Source organism: Sceloporus occidentalis, unplaced genomic scaffold, assembly GCF_023333645.1.
Source record: "Sceloporus occidentalis isolate IW3139 unplaced genomic scaffold, rSceOcc1.0.p SCAF_2, whole genome shotgun sequence".
In the NCBI taxonomy this organism is placed as follows: Eukaryota; Metazoa; Chordata; class Lepidosauria; order Squamata; family Phrynosomatidae; genus Sceloporus; species Sceloporus occidentalis.
In genome coordinates this window covers 202,711,689-202,730,921 of record NW_028316982.1, presented here as the reverse complement: position 1 = coordinate 202,730,921, position 19,233 = coordinate 202,711,689, and the positions used below count along the sequence as shown (strand labels likewise).

General features: G+C 36.7%; 1 protein-coding gene across 5 annotated transcripts in view; it reads left to right on the top strand.

The window, feature by feature from the left end:
- DOP1B (DOP1 leucine zipper like protein B) overlaps positions 1-19,233 on the top strand; it is an 89,020-nt gene that overhangs the window by 29,062 nt on the left and 40,725 nt on the right. For 4 of the 5 annotated variants that reach the window (XR_016280222.1, XM_089512026.1, XM_089512024.1 and 1 more), the window contains exons 9-14: positions 585-699; positions 4,605-4,725; positions 5,606-5,725; positions 10,625-10,739; positions 14,051-14,242; positions 17,876-18,566. Coding sequence is in view for 4 of the 5 variants with exons in the window: in XM_089512026.1 (XP_089368152.1) it covers positions 585-699; positions 4,605-4,725; positions 5,606-5,725; positions 10,625-10,739; positions 14,051-14,242; positions 17,876-18,566 (1,354 nt within the window). In the remaining variant the exon portion in view is untranslated. The remainder of the gene's footprint in view (positions 1-584; positions 700-4,604; positions 4,726-5,605; positions 5,726-10,624; positions 10,740-14,050; positions 14,243-17,875; positions 18,567-19,233) is intronic. The other variant, XM_089512027.1, reaches the window with a different exon arrangement.

Genomic DNA, 19,233 nt, shown 5'->3' with positions numbered 1-19,233 from the left:
TGTTGATGGCATTTACTTAATTCTGTTAACCACTGTGGAACTGCAGCAGCTCATAGTAACAGGTATCAGAATACAGGTACTGACATCTCATCCCAACCCCAGAAAGTAAACTGCAAGAAGAGGTAGCATTGCCATTCCATTAGCTATATCATGCTGCTTCTGTGTTGCAACTGTCTCTACTTCAGGCGTAGGAATCATACAACCTTCAACATATTGTTAGACTGCAAGTTCCAGTAGCCCTTACAAGTATGTATAACCAATAGTGAAGAATGCTGGAAATTGTAGTCCGGTACATCTGGAGAGCCATATGATTCCCAACCCTGGTCTACATGATGGTCCTTCTGTTTTGTAATAGCAAGAGCAAGGAGGAAATAGGTTTAAAACTAGTATTGCTGAAAAACTAATGTACCCTTTCATAGATGGCCATTTAATTAAAGATTGTAGTGAATTTGCCTGTTATACAAAATTACTGGCACTGCATTATTATCCAGTAATACAGTGTCCATGGGTCATTCTGAAAATGGCTTTGGGTGTCTTCATGTTTCCTTTTTGATTGGGATCAGTGTTTTGGTGTTGTTTAACAGGGACTGATTGAAATCCTGCATCAGAAATCTGCAGAATCAGACTCAGAGGAACAGCATCATGCCTATTTGAAACCATTCCGCATTCTCATCAGCCTACTTGACAAACCTGAAATAGGTATGACAGGAATTTCTAAAGAGAACTGATACTAAAGTATGGTGTGTCTCATGGAAGAAACATCATTCATAGACTCAAACAGCTCTGTGATATTTGTGACCATTTTATTTGGGGGCAATTTAATATTGCAAATCTAACTTCCTACAACATCACTAAAATTAATTGGACAGCTATACTTTAAGCTGCTGGGAGATTTCAGTATGACATAAAAGGTATATTGTATAGTTCTGTTTGTCTGTATTCTTGTTTTAATGTCCTAAAGGCTGAATCAGAAATTTGCTCTTGTAACATACTTCAGGCATTGCTACAATTTGAGAAAGTGTTTCAAATTAATCTTCCAGCTTTGTCACCTACCTATCTCAGGTTCCTTGGCCTGTGAGGGAATACAGAAAATGGAGAGGCAGAACTCAAGGCTTTGGGAGAAAGGTGTATAGTACGTTTTACTGGTTTTTCTGTTACATAGCTAATGAAGTGTAGCACACAGTGATTCTGACGAAATCAAAGAGCAGAAGGTAGTTTTGTTCTCTGACTAAAAGTGCTATCTGCACTACAGAGTTATAGCAGTTTTATGCCATTTTAACTGCCATGGCTCTATCATCTAGAATCTTGGGATTTGTAGGTTCAGACTCCTGGCTGGAGAGCATGGGTGCAGAGAAACTGACTAGAGCTGTCTAGCAGTCAGTGCTAAGTACCCATTGAACTGCAAATCTTGGGATACCACAGAATGGAACCATGACTGTTTAAATGGTATGATTCTGCTATCATTGATTCTGCTATAATAGATACAACCCTAGTTCAGGCACACACCAGTTAAGCTAAGACCGTATGCCCTACAGAGGACTACTTTCTTGCACTTTACGAAACACAGATTAAAGTCTTAACCTACATGCCACTCTGTTGTGTTTTGGCCAGACTTCACTTGGCATACAGTATCCAGTTTAAGAAAAGTAACAAAAAAAATGTGGAATGTGTCCAGAGGAAGGGACCAAGTCTTAAAGAGATTCCTATTAGCAAAAATTGAAGTAGCTGGGTATGCTGAGCATGAAAATAGATAATTAAGAGCAAATAAACACATTCAAATATTTTAAGATCACAAAGCGCTTGTGTTCAAATGAAAAGAAATGGAATTTCAAATAAACATTAGGATGACCGTCTTGGTGATATAAGTTGTTCCACGATGGAACACACTTCCTCTGAAGACAGTTGACCTGCCTTCACTAGAGGCCTTTAAGCTCAGGTCTGATGACCATCTATCAAAGTGCTGTAACAGCTGATTTCCTGCATCAGTAGGGGTTTAGACGTAGATCACTGTGGAGGTTCCTTCCAACTGTTACTTTTCTAAGTATAGATAAAACATTCTGCCAAGATCATTAGCTATGTACTTCACAGAATCGTAGACTTGGAAGAGACCACAAGGGCCATCCAGTCCAACCCTCTGCCATGCAGGAACTCTCAATTAAAGCATCCCCAACAGATGGCCATCCAGCCTCTGCTTAAAGACCTCCAGGGAGGGAGACTCCACTACACTCCGAGGGACTGTGTTCAACTGTCGAACAGCCTTACTGTCAGGAAGTTCCTCCTAATGTTGAGGTGGAATCTCTTTTCCTGGAGCTTGCATCCATTGTTCCAGGTCCTGTTCTCTGTAGCAGCAGAAAACAAGTTAGCTCCCTCCTCAATATGACATCCCTTCAAATATTTGAACAGGGCTATCATATCACCTCTTAACCTTCTCTTTTGCAGACTAAACATCCCCAGCTCCCTAAATCGTTCCTCATAGGGCATGGGGACCCTTCACCATTTTAGTCGCCCTCCTTTGAACACACTCCAGTTTCTCCACATCCTTGTAGAATTATGGTGCCCAGAACTGGACACAATATTCCAGGTGGGGTCTGACCAAAGCAGAATACAGTGGCACTATTACTTCTCTTGATCTAGACACTATACTTTTATTGATGCAGCCTAAAATTGCATTGGCCTTTTTAGCTGCCATATCACACTGTTGACTCATGTTCAACTTGTGGTCTACTTAGACTCCTAGATCCCTTTCACGTGTAGTCTCGTCAGCCAGGTGTCCCTCATCCTATATCTGTGCATTTCATTTTTCTGCCTTAAGTGCAGTACCTTATATTTCTCCATGTTGAAGTTCATTTTGTTAGCTTTGGCCCAGCTTTCTAATCTATTCAGGTCATTTTGAATTTTGATCCTGACCTCTGGAGTATTAGCTATTCCTCCTAATTTGGTGTCATCTGCAAATTTGATAAATATGCCCCCAATTCTATCATCCAAGTCATTGATAAAGATGTTGAATAAAACTGGGCCCAGGACAGAGCCTTGTGGGACCCCACTGATCACTTCTTTCCAGGATGAAAACAAGCCATTGTTGAGCCCCCTTTGGGTTCGGCCAGTTAACCAATTACAAATCCATGTAACAGTTATCTTGTCTAGCCCACATTTTACAAGCTTGTTTGCAAGAATATCATGAGAAACCTTATCAAAGGCCTTACTGAAATCACTATGACTACAATATAAACAGTGACACACTTATTGATTTGATTTGCCTATAACAACTTTATGGCTGCAGTTGTCCACATTTTGGTTTGTGGAATGATCCTGGGTCTCAGTTATGCCTTAAATGTCTGTCAGGCTTGGCTGTTCAGGTTATTGTTGTGGCTATCTCTTGTAGGTTCTCTAAACATTTAGAAGAAACTGCTGAACTCATCTGTATTAGCAAAATCTGTTGTGGCTTAACTGTAGAGTACTCTGTAATTCTGCTTTTTACTGTTCTTTCTGAAGAATTAAGGAAGTGGATCCAATTTATATGAGCAAGATGCTGATACATTCCTCTCAAAAGCCTGTTGTCTATTACCTGAGGAAAAAATGCTGCCACTATTTTATTTCTTTAATTTAAAGAGAACCTCAGTGCACATCTTGATTCTTTGGATAGCTGAACTTTTCATAAAATTTTGCTTGAAAGTGGTATATATCCTGTAGCAAGCAAAATTTTCTCTCAAACTTCAAAACAAATTAGAAGAACACCTCATGTAACTGTAATGCAGCTGTAACCACCTGTTGCTTTCATTACCCAGCTTTGGATTTTATAGTTTTTAAATTTTATGGCTCAACAAGGTTACTTTTAATTTGCAATATGAACTATATACATCTCGCTCAAAGTTTATAAAATACCTACATTGGAAATAATAACTAAAACAGTGTGGCTGCTAACAAAAGGAACAGTCATATTTCAATTTTACATGAAGGTTGTCATTACAGTAATCTACACTTTCTTTTTCCTATCTTAGAGTTCCTGGTCCTTTTTTTCTCTTTTATACATGCTCAGATTGTCACAATTATATGTACTTCTTGAACTTTTTGAATCTTGATGAATGCAGTTGGAGTTTGTTTATACTACTTCTTTTCTGTGTGTGAACTCTGGGTGCCAGTGATGCTAATAATTGGTGGGAGGAGATTGTGACAATGATTCAAAATCTGTAGTGCAAATTAGGAATATACATTATTTAAACATTCTAAAGGGTACTTTGAAGAATGTTTGTAAAGCTCAGTCAAAGTTCCCAAAGAGAAATTATTAGCATTTTGCCACATAACCAGCAGCCTGTGGCAATTTAAGGAAAGCAGTTATTTCCTATGTGTGTTCTAGACCATAGCCTACTCCAATAGATTCCTCATTCTTTGAAATAGCAAATAGAACAAAACTGAGCAATGCAGAACCTTGATGTTCCAGGTTGCAAATTCTGATCACATTGTCCAATTTTTTACCATCATCGCTTATTAAGAGGAAGTTACTAAGAAGAATATTTCCTAATAATATATTCTGAAATAAAATCTTGCCACTAAATTCTAATCAGACCTTAGATATTAAAAAAATTAATATTTTTCCTTTGTTGCAGGGCCACTGGTTGTTGCTGATTTGTTTCTTGAAGTGATCAGAGCATTCTATCGCTATTGCAAGGAGACGCTGGGTTCTGATCTTAAACTCAGTTATAGTCAAACTGGCAATGTCTTTGTAAGGTACATTGTAAGGTTCTTTTGTTCAAGTTGATGTTAATCTTGCTAGATAGATAAAATACATCTTTGTGGTTTGTTTTTATTACAGCTTTCATTCTGATTATTTTCACCTGAGCACAGCTCAGCAGCATTACTGATGAATATCCTCTGTTTCCATGTACCCAGATCTTGAGAGAATTTTACTGAATTTGAACACTACTAGGGACTGAACTGAGATCAACCCTGATCCAACCTAGTGTCCTTCCATGCTTCTCTTTCTGATGTCACTAGAAGGACTTACTGTGGGGCATTTCTTAAGATTATCAGATGTATTTCAACTACAAGAGTCCATTGAAATTTCGTTGGATCCAGATGTCCCATTGAAACTATTGTGATCTGTGAAAAACATGTACTTTTCCCATGAAATTTTTTGACTTGGTTTGTCACATTAAACTAGTAGCAACAACCAAAAGGACATGTAATTCCCCAATCCTACTACATTTCAGGATTCATAGAGGCTATATTCTCAACAACACCTTAAATTTGAAATGTTTCTGTTTTAATGCAAACCCTATGGTGAAGGCACAGTGATCTGTTGAATTTTAATGCTGACATTAGCAGAATGCTGACTGTATCAGATAGGATGAAAGTGGGCCAGGCCTTGTACATCAGGCCTAAAAATTGGGAGGGGGTATGTGCTCAATTTCATCTGAGTTTCTGAAATCAGTTACAGGTTCTGACATCATGATATCTGAATTACTTTGCCACTTTTTTCTTCTTAAAGATACTTTAATATTTAAAATTTACCATATTAACTAAACATTTGTTTTAAAACACTGTTTTTGAAATTTTCACAAATATATACTACTGTTAAGTTATTAAATTTTCTTTACCCTTATTTTAGTGCAATCAAAGAAAACAAGAATGCATCTGAGATTGTTAAAACAGTTAATCTGTTGATCACATCCTTAAGCACAGATTTTCTCTGGGATTATATAACCAGATGTTTTGAAGATTGTTTCAGGTAAAATGCGTTTTATAACTTGCTTTACTGAGATGGAGTTATTATGAGGGAGACTGATGGGAGACTTCCTCAATGAGGAGAGGAAAAGTAAATTAATGATGACTGTGATGCTCTTTATTTAACTGTAGAGGTGTATTTATAAATAAATCTGTGGAGGTTTATATTATATGCCACCTTTCTTCCAGAATGGAATCCAAGGTGGCTCACAGATAAAATTGCTTGAAAACATAGGAATAAAAAATGTAAAACAATCTCATTAAAACAGTATAATTTTATATACTGTTAAAACACATAAATCGAACACACATACCATATGAAAGCCTTCCTGATAATGATTATAAATTAAAAGTATGCTTGAACAAAAATGCCTTTGCTTGCTGGCAAAAAGAAAGCATGGAGGGGCTGCATAGCCTACTGTGGAAGGGAGTTCCAGTGGGTGGGAGCTGCCAATGAGAAGACTAACTCTCATGTCCTTACCAAGCAAGCCTGTGATGGCTTGAAAAAGCCTTCCCCTGAAGATCTTAGAATTCTTGTAGGTTTGTATAAAGAGATACGGTTTTTCAGACAGTCTGGAACTAAGCCATATAGGTCTTTATGGGTTATGACTAGCACTTCGTATTGTGCCAGAAACAAATCAAGCTGTTTCAAAAAGAGAATTATATGCTCACTATAACTGTCCTCAGTCAGCATGCTGGTTGCCACATTTTGATCCTGCCGAAGTTTCCCAACAATTTCCATAGGTAGCCCCATATAGAGGGCATTGCAGTGGTCCAAATAGAATGTAATCAAGGTGTGTATCACCATAGCCAATCTGATGTTTCAAGGAATGGATGCAACTGCTGCACTGGTTTTAACTGTGCAGATGCACTCTTGGCCACTACTGAAACCTGGGCATCCAGGCTTTGAGTTGAGACCAGGAGACTATCCAAGCTGCAACCCTGAAATTTCAGGAGGAGTATAACCCCATCCAGCACAGGCAGAGTCCCTGTTCCCTGATCTGGCTTTTGACTACCCAGAAACACCCCTGTTTTATCTAGGTTAATTTGGGTGCCCTCATCCAGTCCATTAATGACAGCAGACATTAATTCATTATGGAGACAGATTCTTTGGAATCAGATGGGAAGAAGAGAGTGAGTTGGATGTTACTGCATACTGGTGACACTATACACTAAAACTCCAGATGACCTCTCCCAGCATGGGGTACAAAGCAGAACCCTGTGGGATTCCACAGGTCAACGACCAGGGAGTCAAACAGGGAACTCCCTGGCATCACATTCTGAGTTCATTCTTCCAAGAGCAGAACGACTGCATAATAGAGCCTCCAAGTCCTATCTCAGAGGTGACCCAGAAGATTATCATGGTCAATGGTCAATGATGAGAGGTCCATCAGAACCAACAAGGACACACTCCCCCTTTCCAGTTCCCTGCATAGGTCATCTACCAAGGTGACCAAAGCCATCTCTATCCCATAACCAGGCCTGTCACCAGATTGAAATGAATATAGATAATTCGTTTTTATCTAGATACCCATGGAGTTGTAAGGCCACCACACCCTACAGAACCTTGCCCAGGAATGGAATATTAGAGACTGGCTGATAACTATTCAGAATGGTGGGATCTAAGGAGTCTTTTTTAAGTAAAAACCTCACCACATTCTCCTTTAGGCAAGATGGAAACCTCCCTTACTGCAGTGAAGCAGTCACAATTCCCCTTACCCACTCAACCAATGCCTGTCTAGCTGCCTTCAGGAGGCAGGAAGGGCAAGGATCCAGTATACATGTGATGGCTCTCATTTCTTCAAGGATCCTGCCCACATTCTCAGACTATACAATCTTGAATTACTTTGTTAGCTTTCAGAATACACTTGTCCCTCCCTTCATGGATTTGGAGTCCACAATCTCATCCTTCGTGGGAGGGACAAGCAAGGAAGGACAAAATGGTGTGTGCCTGCACACAGCCCTGCACAGGCCCCTATGGCATGCACGCCATTGTTTTCAATGGGACTCGAATATTTGCAAGTTGCCATTTTCGCAGAGGGGTCCAGAATTGATCCCCACAAATTAGGAGGGGCTACTGTATATCCAGTTTATTATTTAAATCATCTGTAAACATGTTCTTTCCAACCTGATAAGTCAGCTGAGTGGTGTACTTGTTGAGTGATTGTGTCAATGTTGAGTCATTAAGCCTGGGAAACCATGAAAACTGACATATTATTTACTCTACTTTATAGTATTTTAATGTCCTTTTTAGTAGTTCTTTGTAGTCCTTTTTAAACTATATGTAGAGAACCTCAGTTTACTAAAGACACTCCACTGCATATATGATACTGGATGTGAGATCTTTCTAGGCTGTATTTAGACACACATAATGTATATTCATTGTGCTTAAAAAAATTTAAATAACAGCTGGGATTCCCATTGTGGTCAAGTCTTTTTTTTTCTTTTTTTTTTTGTATTTTTGAAATTTTACAAAACAAAACAGATTTAACATTCTTTCCATACATATATGTACTTTTGCATCTTATCCGTTGTTTTTTTTAACAAAAAAACCCTAAATATCGCCTCAATGCACTCCGCCCCCAGAGCCATTCCATTCTTTATACTCCATCCAAAATTTTAACTCCTCCTGTGGAGGTAATTTCCCATCTTCTTTTCTTAATACATTTTCAATAATTTTTTCCACATTTCATCAAAATCATTTCTTTTCCATAATCCTTTTGTTACTTTCAATTTGCATGTTAATTTGTCATTAATTGCTAACTTCCAAACTTCTTTATACCAATCTTCCAATTTCACATTTATTTTTGTTTTCCAATTTCTTGCTATGATTAATCTCACAGCAGTAAACAAATTTGTTAACAAGTTTTTTTCTTCTTTCCATTCTACTTCATTGTATATTGATAACAATACTATGTTTGGTTTTCTATCTATCTTTATATTCATAATATTTTCTGTCTCTAATATTACTATTTCCCAAAATTTTGTACATATTTACATTGCCACCACATATGTATATATGAGCCTACTTCCTGACAGCCTCTCCAACAATATTTTGAATTATCTTTCTTTATATTATGTAATCTCACTGGTGTCAAATACCATTTCCAAATCAATTTATAATAATTTTCCTTAATTCGCACCGATACATTTTTCAAATGTCTTTGTTCCCAAATCTTATTCCATTCATTATCACAAGTTTTACATCCTAATTCATCTTCCCATATTTCTTTTAAAATAATTTGATTTAATTTTTTCCTCTTATTCTCCATTAATATTTTATAAATTTTACTAGTTATACCTTCCATATTTTCATTTTCCTCCATTTCTTTTCCTTTCTGAACTATTTGTTCAAATTGTGTATATTTTCCTTTTTGTATATTTTTTTCTTCCAGTTTTTAAACCATTGTTCTATTTGCATAAATTGTAACCAGGACATATTTATTCCGCTAAATTTTTCTTTTATATTTTCCTTTCCTGTTTTTAATTCCATCCAATTTTCTATTTTATCCATTTTCCTTTCCTTTAATTCTTTATCTAATAAATCTTTTAAATTTTTGGGAAAGATTTTCCATTATTATTGGTGTTATCATTGAGTTTTCATTCATTAATGCTTTTTAATATTTATTCCATATTTCTAGTATATTTTTCATAAATGGGTTTTCAATTTCTTTAATTTCTTTCCTACTAAATTCTTTTTAAAAAATTCTCTATTTTCATATATATCTCTTTTTCCCCCATTTCTAACCAATCCAAATCTGGTACATCCAACATGCCTTCTATTACATATCTTAAGTGGTTGGCTTCATAATATCCTTTAAATTAGGAAGGCCTAACCATCCCTTTTTCCGAGACTCGTACCAAAATTGTTTATTTAATTTACTTCTTTTTCCTCCATTACAATATACATTTAGTAACTGTTGCCATTTACCTAATTCTACCTCTGATATTTTTAGTGGTATCATTCTAAATAAAAAATTTAATTTTGGTAAAATTTTCATTTTGACTAATGTTATAATTCCAAACCATGATAATTGAATTTTCTTATATTCTAATATTTTTTCAACTTCTTTCCGTAGTACTATAAAAATTTTCCCTTCCATTTCTTTTAAGTCTTTCGTTATATTAATTCCTAAGTATTTTATATTACTTTTTATTCTTATTCCTAACTCTTTTTGTTTCATAAACTCCAATTCTTCTTTTTTTATATAATTAAATAACATCATTTGTGATTTGTTCCAATTAATTTGAAGTCCTGTTATCTCTCCAAATAGTTTCAAATGTTCTTTAATTTTTCCTATTTTGTCCTATAAATCTTTAATAGTTAATAATGTGTCGTTGGCAAATAAACTGATTTTATGTTTTTTTTCCCAATCCTATTCCTTCCAAACAACTATCTTTCCTTATAACATTTGCTAACATTTCTATAACCATTGCGAATAATATTGGTGAAAGCGGGCATCCTTGTCTTGTACCTCTCGTTACTTTTATTTCCTTTGTAATTCTGTCATTAACTATTACTTTAATTGAATTATTACAATATTCAATTGTGGTCAAGTCTAACAAATTCTATAAGGTTAGCAAGGAGTCCCTGAGTCCTGAGTATAGAACCGATTATAGAACTAAGTGTTATAACTGGTTTCAAAATAGTGGTGAGGGTTGCTGTATGGGGGAAAATAAATTGTTTGATTAGCTTAATATAGTAATAAGTTTATTTTTAAGAGAAGTCAAGTTTGGGTTATGAAAAATTGAATTGTTTGCATTAATCTCTATTGTATAGTATAGTATATAGTATATTAGTATTTTAAAGCTACTTTTCTATTAAAAAGCAACATAAAGGTAGTAACAAAGTGAAATACCGATGAAAAGTGTCTTAAAACCATTCTTTCCATATCATTGGCAGAAATACATCAATGCAGACACAACTTGTCACTAAGCATATAGTCACTCTTGCAACAGTTTCAGAACTCTGCACACTGCTGATATTTCTTCTAGATGTGATACCGCTGGTAAGTCAGGTGTGTGTGTATGTATAGCGAGAAAGCCATCCAAATTAATTTCTTACTCAAAAACACTGTCATATGCTTTTTCCCTCCCCCCAAATGGTAGTCATGTTAGTCTGTGCACCTAAAACATCAACCTGTTTATTATAACAGTAGATTTTAAAATGGTCTGTGGTCTGTAAAATCTCATGCTAAAATAAAGCTGTTATTCTTTAAGTTGCCATAAGACTCATTGTTGTTTGTTCTTTACTTTTATTACTTTTGAGCTTGCAATGGCATACCTACTATATTTGACACCCAGCAAATATCATTAAAAGAAAACCTTCAACTCTACAGCCAAATTATTTTCAATAATAATCATGTAATGAAACTAATTATAATAATTACCAGAAAAGAAATGCAGACAGTTAAAATTTTCTTTACTGAACTTTGTGTATGCAGTCATGCCAGAATAAACTGTAACCTTTGCTTTTGTTCTTTCCTTTCTTTGATATTTTTTGTTAGTTGTACAGTCCGCCCTTCCTTTACGCAGGGAATCCGTTCCAGAATCCCCCACGTAAAGGGAATTCTGTGTATGCTCGAGCCCCATAAATGAATGGGGCTCGTGCATGCGGTGGCGCACGTGCACTATGGACGAGTGCACCATTATCCCTTATGGGGTGCGCCCACATATGATGTGGGCGCACTGTATAGTGCCATCTGCAAATCTTGGTGTTCCCCCAATTTTGACATCTCCTCCCTCCAGTTCTAATCTAGCTATCTGTAGGTATGTTTAGCATATAAATTAGATAGGGTAATAAAAATGCAGTCTTGCATGACCCCCTTGCCAATGACAAACTGTTCTGTTTCTCTGTATTTTAATTTGACAGTGGCCTCTTGTCTTGAATATTAGCTAAGCACCAAGACAGTCAAATGTTATACATCCATTTATTTAAGAGTGATCCATAGTGATCCATAGTTTCTCATGAACTATACAATCAAAGGCTTTGCTACAATCTATAAACCACTCGCTAATTTTCTTCTGAAATCCTTTGGTGTGCCCCATTATCCAGTGTATATTTGCAATATGATCCCTAATTCCGCTTCCATTTCTGAACTCAGCCTGGACAATTGGTATTTCTCATCCTCTATATGATCAAAGTCGTCGTATTCTGCTGCTGCTTCCAGCATCACTTTGCTTTCATTGGAGTGTAATGCAGTGACCTTGTCGTTATTGCAATCCCTGGTTCCCCTTTCTTGGGGACTGTATATTGAGTATTTCCAGCCTAAGCATCATTCCTTCATTTTCCATTATTGTTGGAAGATGTTAATTAGAATTTAAGTGGATTCTAGCTCTGTAGCCTGAAACAGCTCTATTGGTATGACATCTGTTCCTGGTGATTTATTTCTCCCAAATGCCTTGAGTGTAACTTCTACTTCACATTCTGCAATTGTGGGTTCATCTTCAAGTGGTTCATCCTTGAATAAATTTATCTTCCTTTCATTTCTTTTATGTAGTTTTTCTCTGTATTGTTTTGATCTTTTGTATTTCTTCTTACTCATGTAGTGTGTTTTCTTTTGTTAGTCATATAGCAGTCCTGCTCTTGGTTAAAATTTTCTTTTGATTTTTCAGATCTTGCAAAAGAGACCTCTTGTTACACCTTTTTATTGTCTTCTATTTCTCTACATAGTAGTTCTCTCTGTCCTTGCGCACAAGTTGCTAAACAGTTGTGTTCAGGATTGTGATCTTATTTCTGTCACTTCTTGCTTTCGGGTTGCATTTTGGCACAATTCTTCTTTAGCTTTACTCTACTTTTTAATACAGCGCGCCCGCGCCATACGCGGGCGCGCCATACGCGCTCAAGCCGGGGGGCGGAAGGGGCGGCGCGTCCCATTCAATTGAATGGGTGCGCGCGCCTGCGCCACCACACCACCGTGCACGAGCCCCATTGTTTCCAATGGGGCTCGAGCATAGGCGGAATTCGCCTTATGCGGAGGGATCCGGAACGGATCCCCCACGTAAGGCGAGGACAGACTGTATTAGCAGTTCATTATCAACTGCTCCTGGGCTTGTTTTTGTAGAGAGAATGGAGCTGATCATCTTCTGTTTCCAATTATTTAGTCTCTTTGATTTCTGTACTGATAATTGGGCAATGCCCATGTGTAAAGTACACAAAGACTGAAAAATGTCTTTGTAATGAACAAACTGTTAGCCTCACAAAATTCAATCAGTTGTCCTCCTATTTCTTTTCTTGATCTTAGGCCAAATTCTCCAACAATCTTTGGTTCTGCTGTGTTTTCTACTTTTACATTTCAACTGCTTAAGATTATTAACATTTTCTGTTTGCGTATATGATCAGTTTCCCCCTGGACTCCAGCATAGAATCTTTCAGTTTCTCCTTCTTCTCCCTCTGTAGGTGGGACATTATCTTGATGTTTTGTTTTAATAAAATCTTAGAATATGGGCTAGTTAATGGCGGTAACAGGCATCACACAGGTAAAATGCTTATAATCTGGATTTAATCTGGCCAATCCAGTCATATTGCAGTTCTACAATATGAGTCTTGGATCATGCCCCACCAGCACCAAACTCTTGTACTCTCCATTATGAATGGAAGAAAAGCCATTGAATAAGGAAAATTATAGCTTCCCTTTAAGGATGAATGAAAAGGAAAAGGAATCTGTGAAAAGTCACCTGTTGACTAATGGTAACCCCATGAATTTCACTAGGTTTTTTTTTTTTTTTAAGATAACGAATATTCACAGATGGATTTTTCCAGTTTCTTCCTCTGACATATAGCCTACAGCACCTGGTATCCATTGGTGGTCTCCCATCCAAGTACTAATCAGAACTGATCTTGCTTAGTTTTCAAGATCACATGGGATCTGGTGCCCTTAGGGTATTTAGACCATCTACCACCCTTTTAAGACTCACTGGTTTATATTGTGACATGAGCGTTTATGGATATCAATCCACTTCCTCACTCATTGCATCTGCTTGTTATCCACAAATGCTTATATAAATCAGTTAATTCCTCTTTTTTCCCCTCCATTTTACTTCAGCTACAACACAGACTACATCTTTGAGAATGTAAGGTGTCATTTTCAAAAGGAATTTTGATTAGAATATTCTAGAAATTTTCTTTTACATCCTTGTTGATACTGGACAGCTGTGTCTGTCCTATTCTGTGCTCTTTAAATATTCTCTGGGCTACAATGAAAAGTATTTTCCCTAGGGTGTATAAACTGCAGGATATATGTCTGTAAAAGTATGCAGAAGTCAACTTCCTAAAGGAAATATACCTTATCTTTACTGCTTACTTACTTGAAATGTCTTCTTTTTGTAGGAACTTTACTCTGAAGTACAGTCTCTGTATCTGCCACAGATGCTCAGCTGTATTGTACAATCCCTTCTTGAAAACATGGAAACTCTAAGTTTACCAGAACTCACTCATGCCTTAAGAACATCTTTCAAAGTGCTTAGCAAAGTCCAGATGCCTCCTGCCTATTTAGGTACTGAAACAGGAAGCTCAGACACTGTAGGTATTAAAACATATATGTGTATTTCAGTGTGCTTTGTAAATTGATTTATCACATCTTTTAATGAGCTGATTTAGTGACACTACTTGTGCTATAGTAAAATGCTTCACTATATTGTTTTCTTTAATAAATATTAAAATTAACAATATCGAGTATTAAAAAGCCTTGTTTCTAGTAATGTATGAAAACTGAAAAGAATAGTAGTAAAGCTCCACATGTACTGAGGTGGTCTGAGACTTGTAGTGGCTCTCTGGTGTAGTAGCTACTTGGTTTAAAATATAAACCCTTTATTTAGTTTCATGTATTATGATACACAGTTGTGCTTCTGCTATAATAGTATTCATATCCCATTATCTGTGCTGGAATATACAATGGTTTGGCCCTAACATACATTCCTAAACATAGGTAAATTGCATGTAACTTCAGAAAACACATTTTACTTGCCAGTTGTCTTTGAATTATCAGCTTACTAGATGGAGGGAATGCTGTGGATGTAGCATATCTTGATTTCAATAAGGCATTTGACAAGGTTCCCCACGATATTCTTGAAAACAAGTTAGTAAAATGTGAGCTATACAATGCAACTATTTGGTGGATTTGTAACTGGCTGACTGGTTGAACCAAAAGGGTGCAGAGCAATAGCTCCTCTTCATCCTAAATGGAAGTGACCAGTGTGGTGCCACAGGGTTCGATCCTGGGCCAAATGCTATTCAACATATTCATCAATGACTTCAATGAAGAAATAGAGGGCATGCTTATTTGCAGATAATACCAAATTCGGAGAAGTAGCTAATACCCAGGAGGAGAGGATCAAAATTCAAAATGACCTTAATAGATTAGAAAGGTGGGCCAAAACTAACAAAATGAATTTGAACAGAGAGAAATGTAAGGTACTACACTTAGGGTGCATGAATTTGTAGAGTGATCATATATTGAAGTAAGAGATAAAATGGTGGACAGTAATAGATATTTATGAAAAAAGTGATATCAAATAAACAGTACCTTTCTGTATCGTACATACATTATAAGTAATAAATGAAGCAGTTATATTATGACAGCCATAAAACCAATGAGAAAAGAATAAACAATATATGTTTTTAATATGTTTTAATCTATGTTGTACCTTGCCTCAGGCCATGGGCAGAGGCAGGTGAGAAATTATTATTATTATTATTATTATTATTATTATTATTATTATTATTTAGATATTAAGTGGCATGGCTTATCAAGTCATAAAAGATGACAAATGTAAACGCACTGGAAACTTCCAAAATTAATTTCAAAAAGTAACTCTATGCAAAAGTTCAAAAAGTATTCAAAAAACCTTGAGAGAAAGTTAGATGATAAGTCTTTTGATAAAAACTGGAGAACTTAAAATAATCCACAAAGACTGAAGAAAGTCAAGGAATTTAAGGCCTTAAGCAGATGGGTCCAATATAGTGGGCCATGGTCGTTCTGGCACCATTCGCACCAGGGCTGCAGTAACTCCACCCAGGTCACTGCCGTGGTTTTCAGTCTGGTCAGCAAAAGGAGCAGGTTTTTCCTGCTCCCTTTGCAGCCAGGTTTGAGACACCTTAAGCCTTTTTAAGAGGTAAATTTTGAAAGTAGGCTTCTTTATTACAATTTAGTCTTCCGTGCTCTTTGGGGGTGGGCATTTAGATGATGCATCCCCCCCCCCCCAAGTGCACAGAAGCCTAAATTAAAGAAGCCTACTTTCAAAATTTACCTCTTACAAAGGCCTAAGGCAGCCCAAACCAAGCTCCAAAGGGAGCAGGAAAAACATGCTCCTTTTGCCGGCCGGACTGAAAACTGCAGCAGCGATCTGGGTTGGGCACCTGCGGTTACCGCAGACCTGGTGTTAATGGTGCCAGAACGGCAAGGGCCCACTTTATTGGGCCCATCTGCTTAAGACATTAAATTCCTTGATTTTTTTTTCAATTTTTGTGGATTATTTTCAGCCCATCTGTTTTGGGCCTAAATTATAATAAAGAAGCCTACTTTCAAAATTTATCTCTTTAAAAGGGAGTTGAAGAAACTCAGCTTTATAACTATGTCAGCAAATTGGGAGATCATAAGCTTTAAGAGCAGCAATGAGGAAAGAAATTCAGAAGATAATTTTTACTGTATTTCTAATTATTTGAGTATACAGAGAGCTGAAAGAAAGTTGCAGTAGAGAAGAAGAATGAATTAGAAATATTCAGAATAAAATTTCCCCTTTTTCGATTCTGAGAGAAGGCAACACATAGCTGAAGGTATAAGAATTAAACAGTAAGAAACAAAACATTAACCCCCAGCTATTAACTTCCTTGCAACAAATACGCAAAAAAGCTTGCTTGTTTCTAGTAACGCTCCCTAACTTCCTTGTGATCTGATTGATTAATTATTGTTTGGGTCAACAGCTTTGTTTTCAGTTAAAACAGACACTGATTGAATAATTAGTGGACTGAAAATCTTACTAACCTCTTTGTTCTCCCCTTTTTAATTGCTGTTTATTCCTCAAACATCCTGATCATAAATTCTAGAAGTCTGAGTTCCTCCCTAGTGCCATATGATGACACAGACCTCTTCTGTCACCATAAATCTATCTCTTTTATTTAAAACAGAAAACATGAGAAGCCCTTAACATTAAAACTGGAATTAAAAATGAAATAATGCTATTCCCTGTTGTAACGGCAGTTCAGTGAAATAAATTATTGGGAAAATGGTCACTCACAGGAAAGCAAATATAAGAGAAGATGACAAAATATACTGAAAAGAAACAACTGGTTGAGAACAAAAATTCTATAAGAAAAAATACCATAAAGACTGAAAGAAAATATCTAATCTTGCTACTAATTTCAAGAAAGAATAATCTAGATAATTATTATCAAAAACAGAAAAGTAAATATTAACTTTTAAAAAACCACAAATAAGAGACAATTTAAAATTAAGCTACCCATTAGTTTTCCATGGAAGAAAACTTTCTATGGCAAACTTGTAAATTTTAACGAGTTGTGTAAGAGAAACCATAAAATAGTAAAGAAAAAAACTGGAAGAAGCAACATCAAATATATTTTAACCTAAAGTATTTTCAGATCACATCTTGGTTTTGCCTTGTTTGCTCCTTGAATAAGCATTATCATAATTAATTCTATATGACTGCAAAAAGACATTTGAGAGTTAAGCTCCCATTTTCAAAATTTATTTTAGATTTGAAGGAGTCCTCAAATACTATGTTATCTACTGTAAGAATCTATAGCTTCACATCCTTCATGGTGCCCAGCTGAAAGGACTAGTCATGTTTTATTGCACTTTTTACACTTCCTCATATTATGGCCCTGGAGCCCATTTCAAGCTCCTTTCTGCGTGCCATCCTCAAGGACAGGTTGTCAGCTTCCCCAAGTCTCTCCTTTTTCCAGCAAAACCAAGGAAACTATCATGTTGTATGTTAGTTCACAGCATCCCAAAACCATTAATATGACTTCCAAAACAGCAGCACAGTACAACCATGAGTGCATCTTGTGTAAAGGCATTGTTCCATTTCCTATATTTTTATTTCACTTAATTTTATTTAATTTATTCTTGAATTTTTATTTATTCTTATTTGTCGTATCTACTTATATGAGTATTGAATTATCATTGCATTACTTCAGAGCCCTGTAAAAGAAGAAAATCAGGAACTTACTGCAGAGTCCAAAGTTCTTCAGAATGAACCTGATGCTTCTTTTCCTCCACTCAAGTCTGAAGACAGTGGTATAGCTCTTAGTGCTTCATCTCCAGAACTGTCACAGCATTTGAAAGTGCCTAGAATAGTCCCTGAGAAAGATGATGTCTGGAAAATGGGTGGCAGCATGCAGAAAACCTTGCAGTGTATCGAAGAATTGGTTGCAAAGTTTGCCAGTAGATATATATTTGCAATTCATTTACAAGATTCCAGTAACAGGAATATTTCAATAGCACATATAGGACAGAGGGAGAACAAAGGAGACCATTACCCATCCTCTGGAAATAATGACAAGAAAAGACGCTCGTGGGACTCCAAGCAAATCACTGTGCCTCAGTTTAAACAGATGCTGTCAGATTTATTCACTGTCCGAGGATCACCGTTTAAGCAGAAAGGTTTGGATCTCCCATCTCCTTCAAATGACCATGGTAGGGAAAAAGGGAAAGAGGAGGAAGAATGGGACATTGACCAAGTTATGCTCGACTTGGGAGACATGAAAGAGGACTGCAGAGAGGCCTTTGCAGCTGTATGCTACCTCTTACTGGATTGTACTACATTCCCTGTCTATCTTTCTGAAGAAGAAACTGAACAACTCTATTTGTCTCTTTTTCAAGTGCCTGGTAAGTGGAACACTTGTCCTACTTACTAGAACTGTCATCACCTTTCTAGGTGACTAAAAAGTGTTACTCTTTATATATACATATCAAAATTAGTCCAATATGCAGCAACCTCCCTTTGTAGAAGAATGCAAAGTCAACATGTTTTGGGGAAGCAGGAAGCATCCATGAGAATTCTACACAAGGGCAGCATGATAGGCAGTAAATGTGTAAGTGTTGTGAATGACAGGACATACTGGACAGATTGATGATAGAAGATCCATCTAAAATGTCATCTGTTATCTAAAATTAGTCTGAATGCTCGAGGTGAGCTGTTTCTGACAGGGCTAGTCTCCCTATGCTTCTGAACAATGAAAATCCAGTGAATATTTAACTGGGAATCAATTTATCTGAACATATAGTGGGTATTATTTTTATGTAAAATAAGCGGTGGTGGTGGTGGGTTTTTTTCCTCTGCAGGGAAGCCGCAGCCACTAAACCGTGCGGCCTCCCTGCGGAGGAAAAAGAACCTGCAAAAAGCGGGTTCTTTTAAAGCCACAGTGGTGGCATAACAAGTGTGTCACTGGCGCACTCATTACGTAAGCACTGTGCGGTGCTTACATAACTTTGGCGTACACAGGGCGTGGCCATTGCTACGGCACCATGCCATACTAGGGTTACGGACCATGCA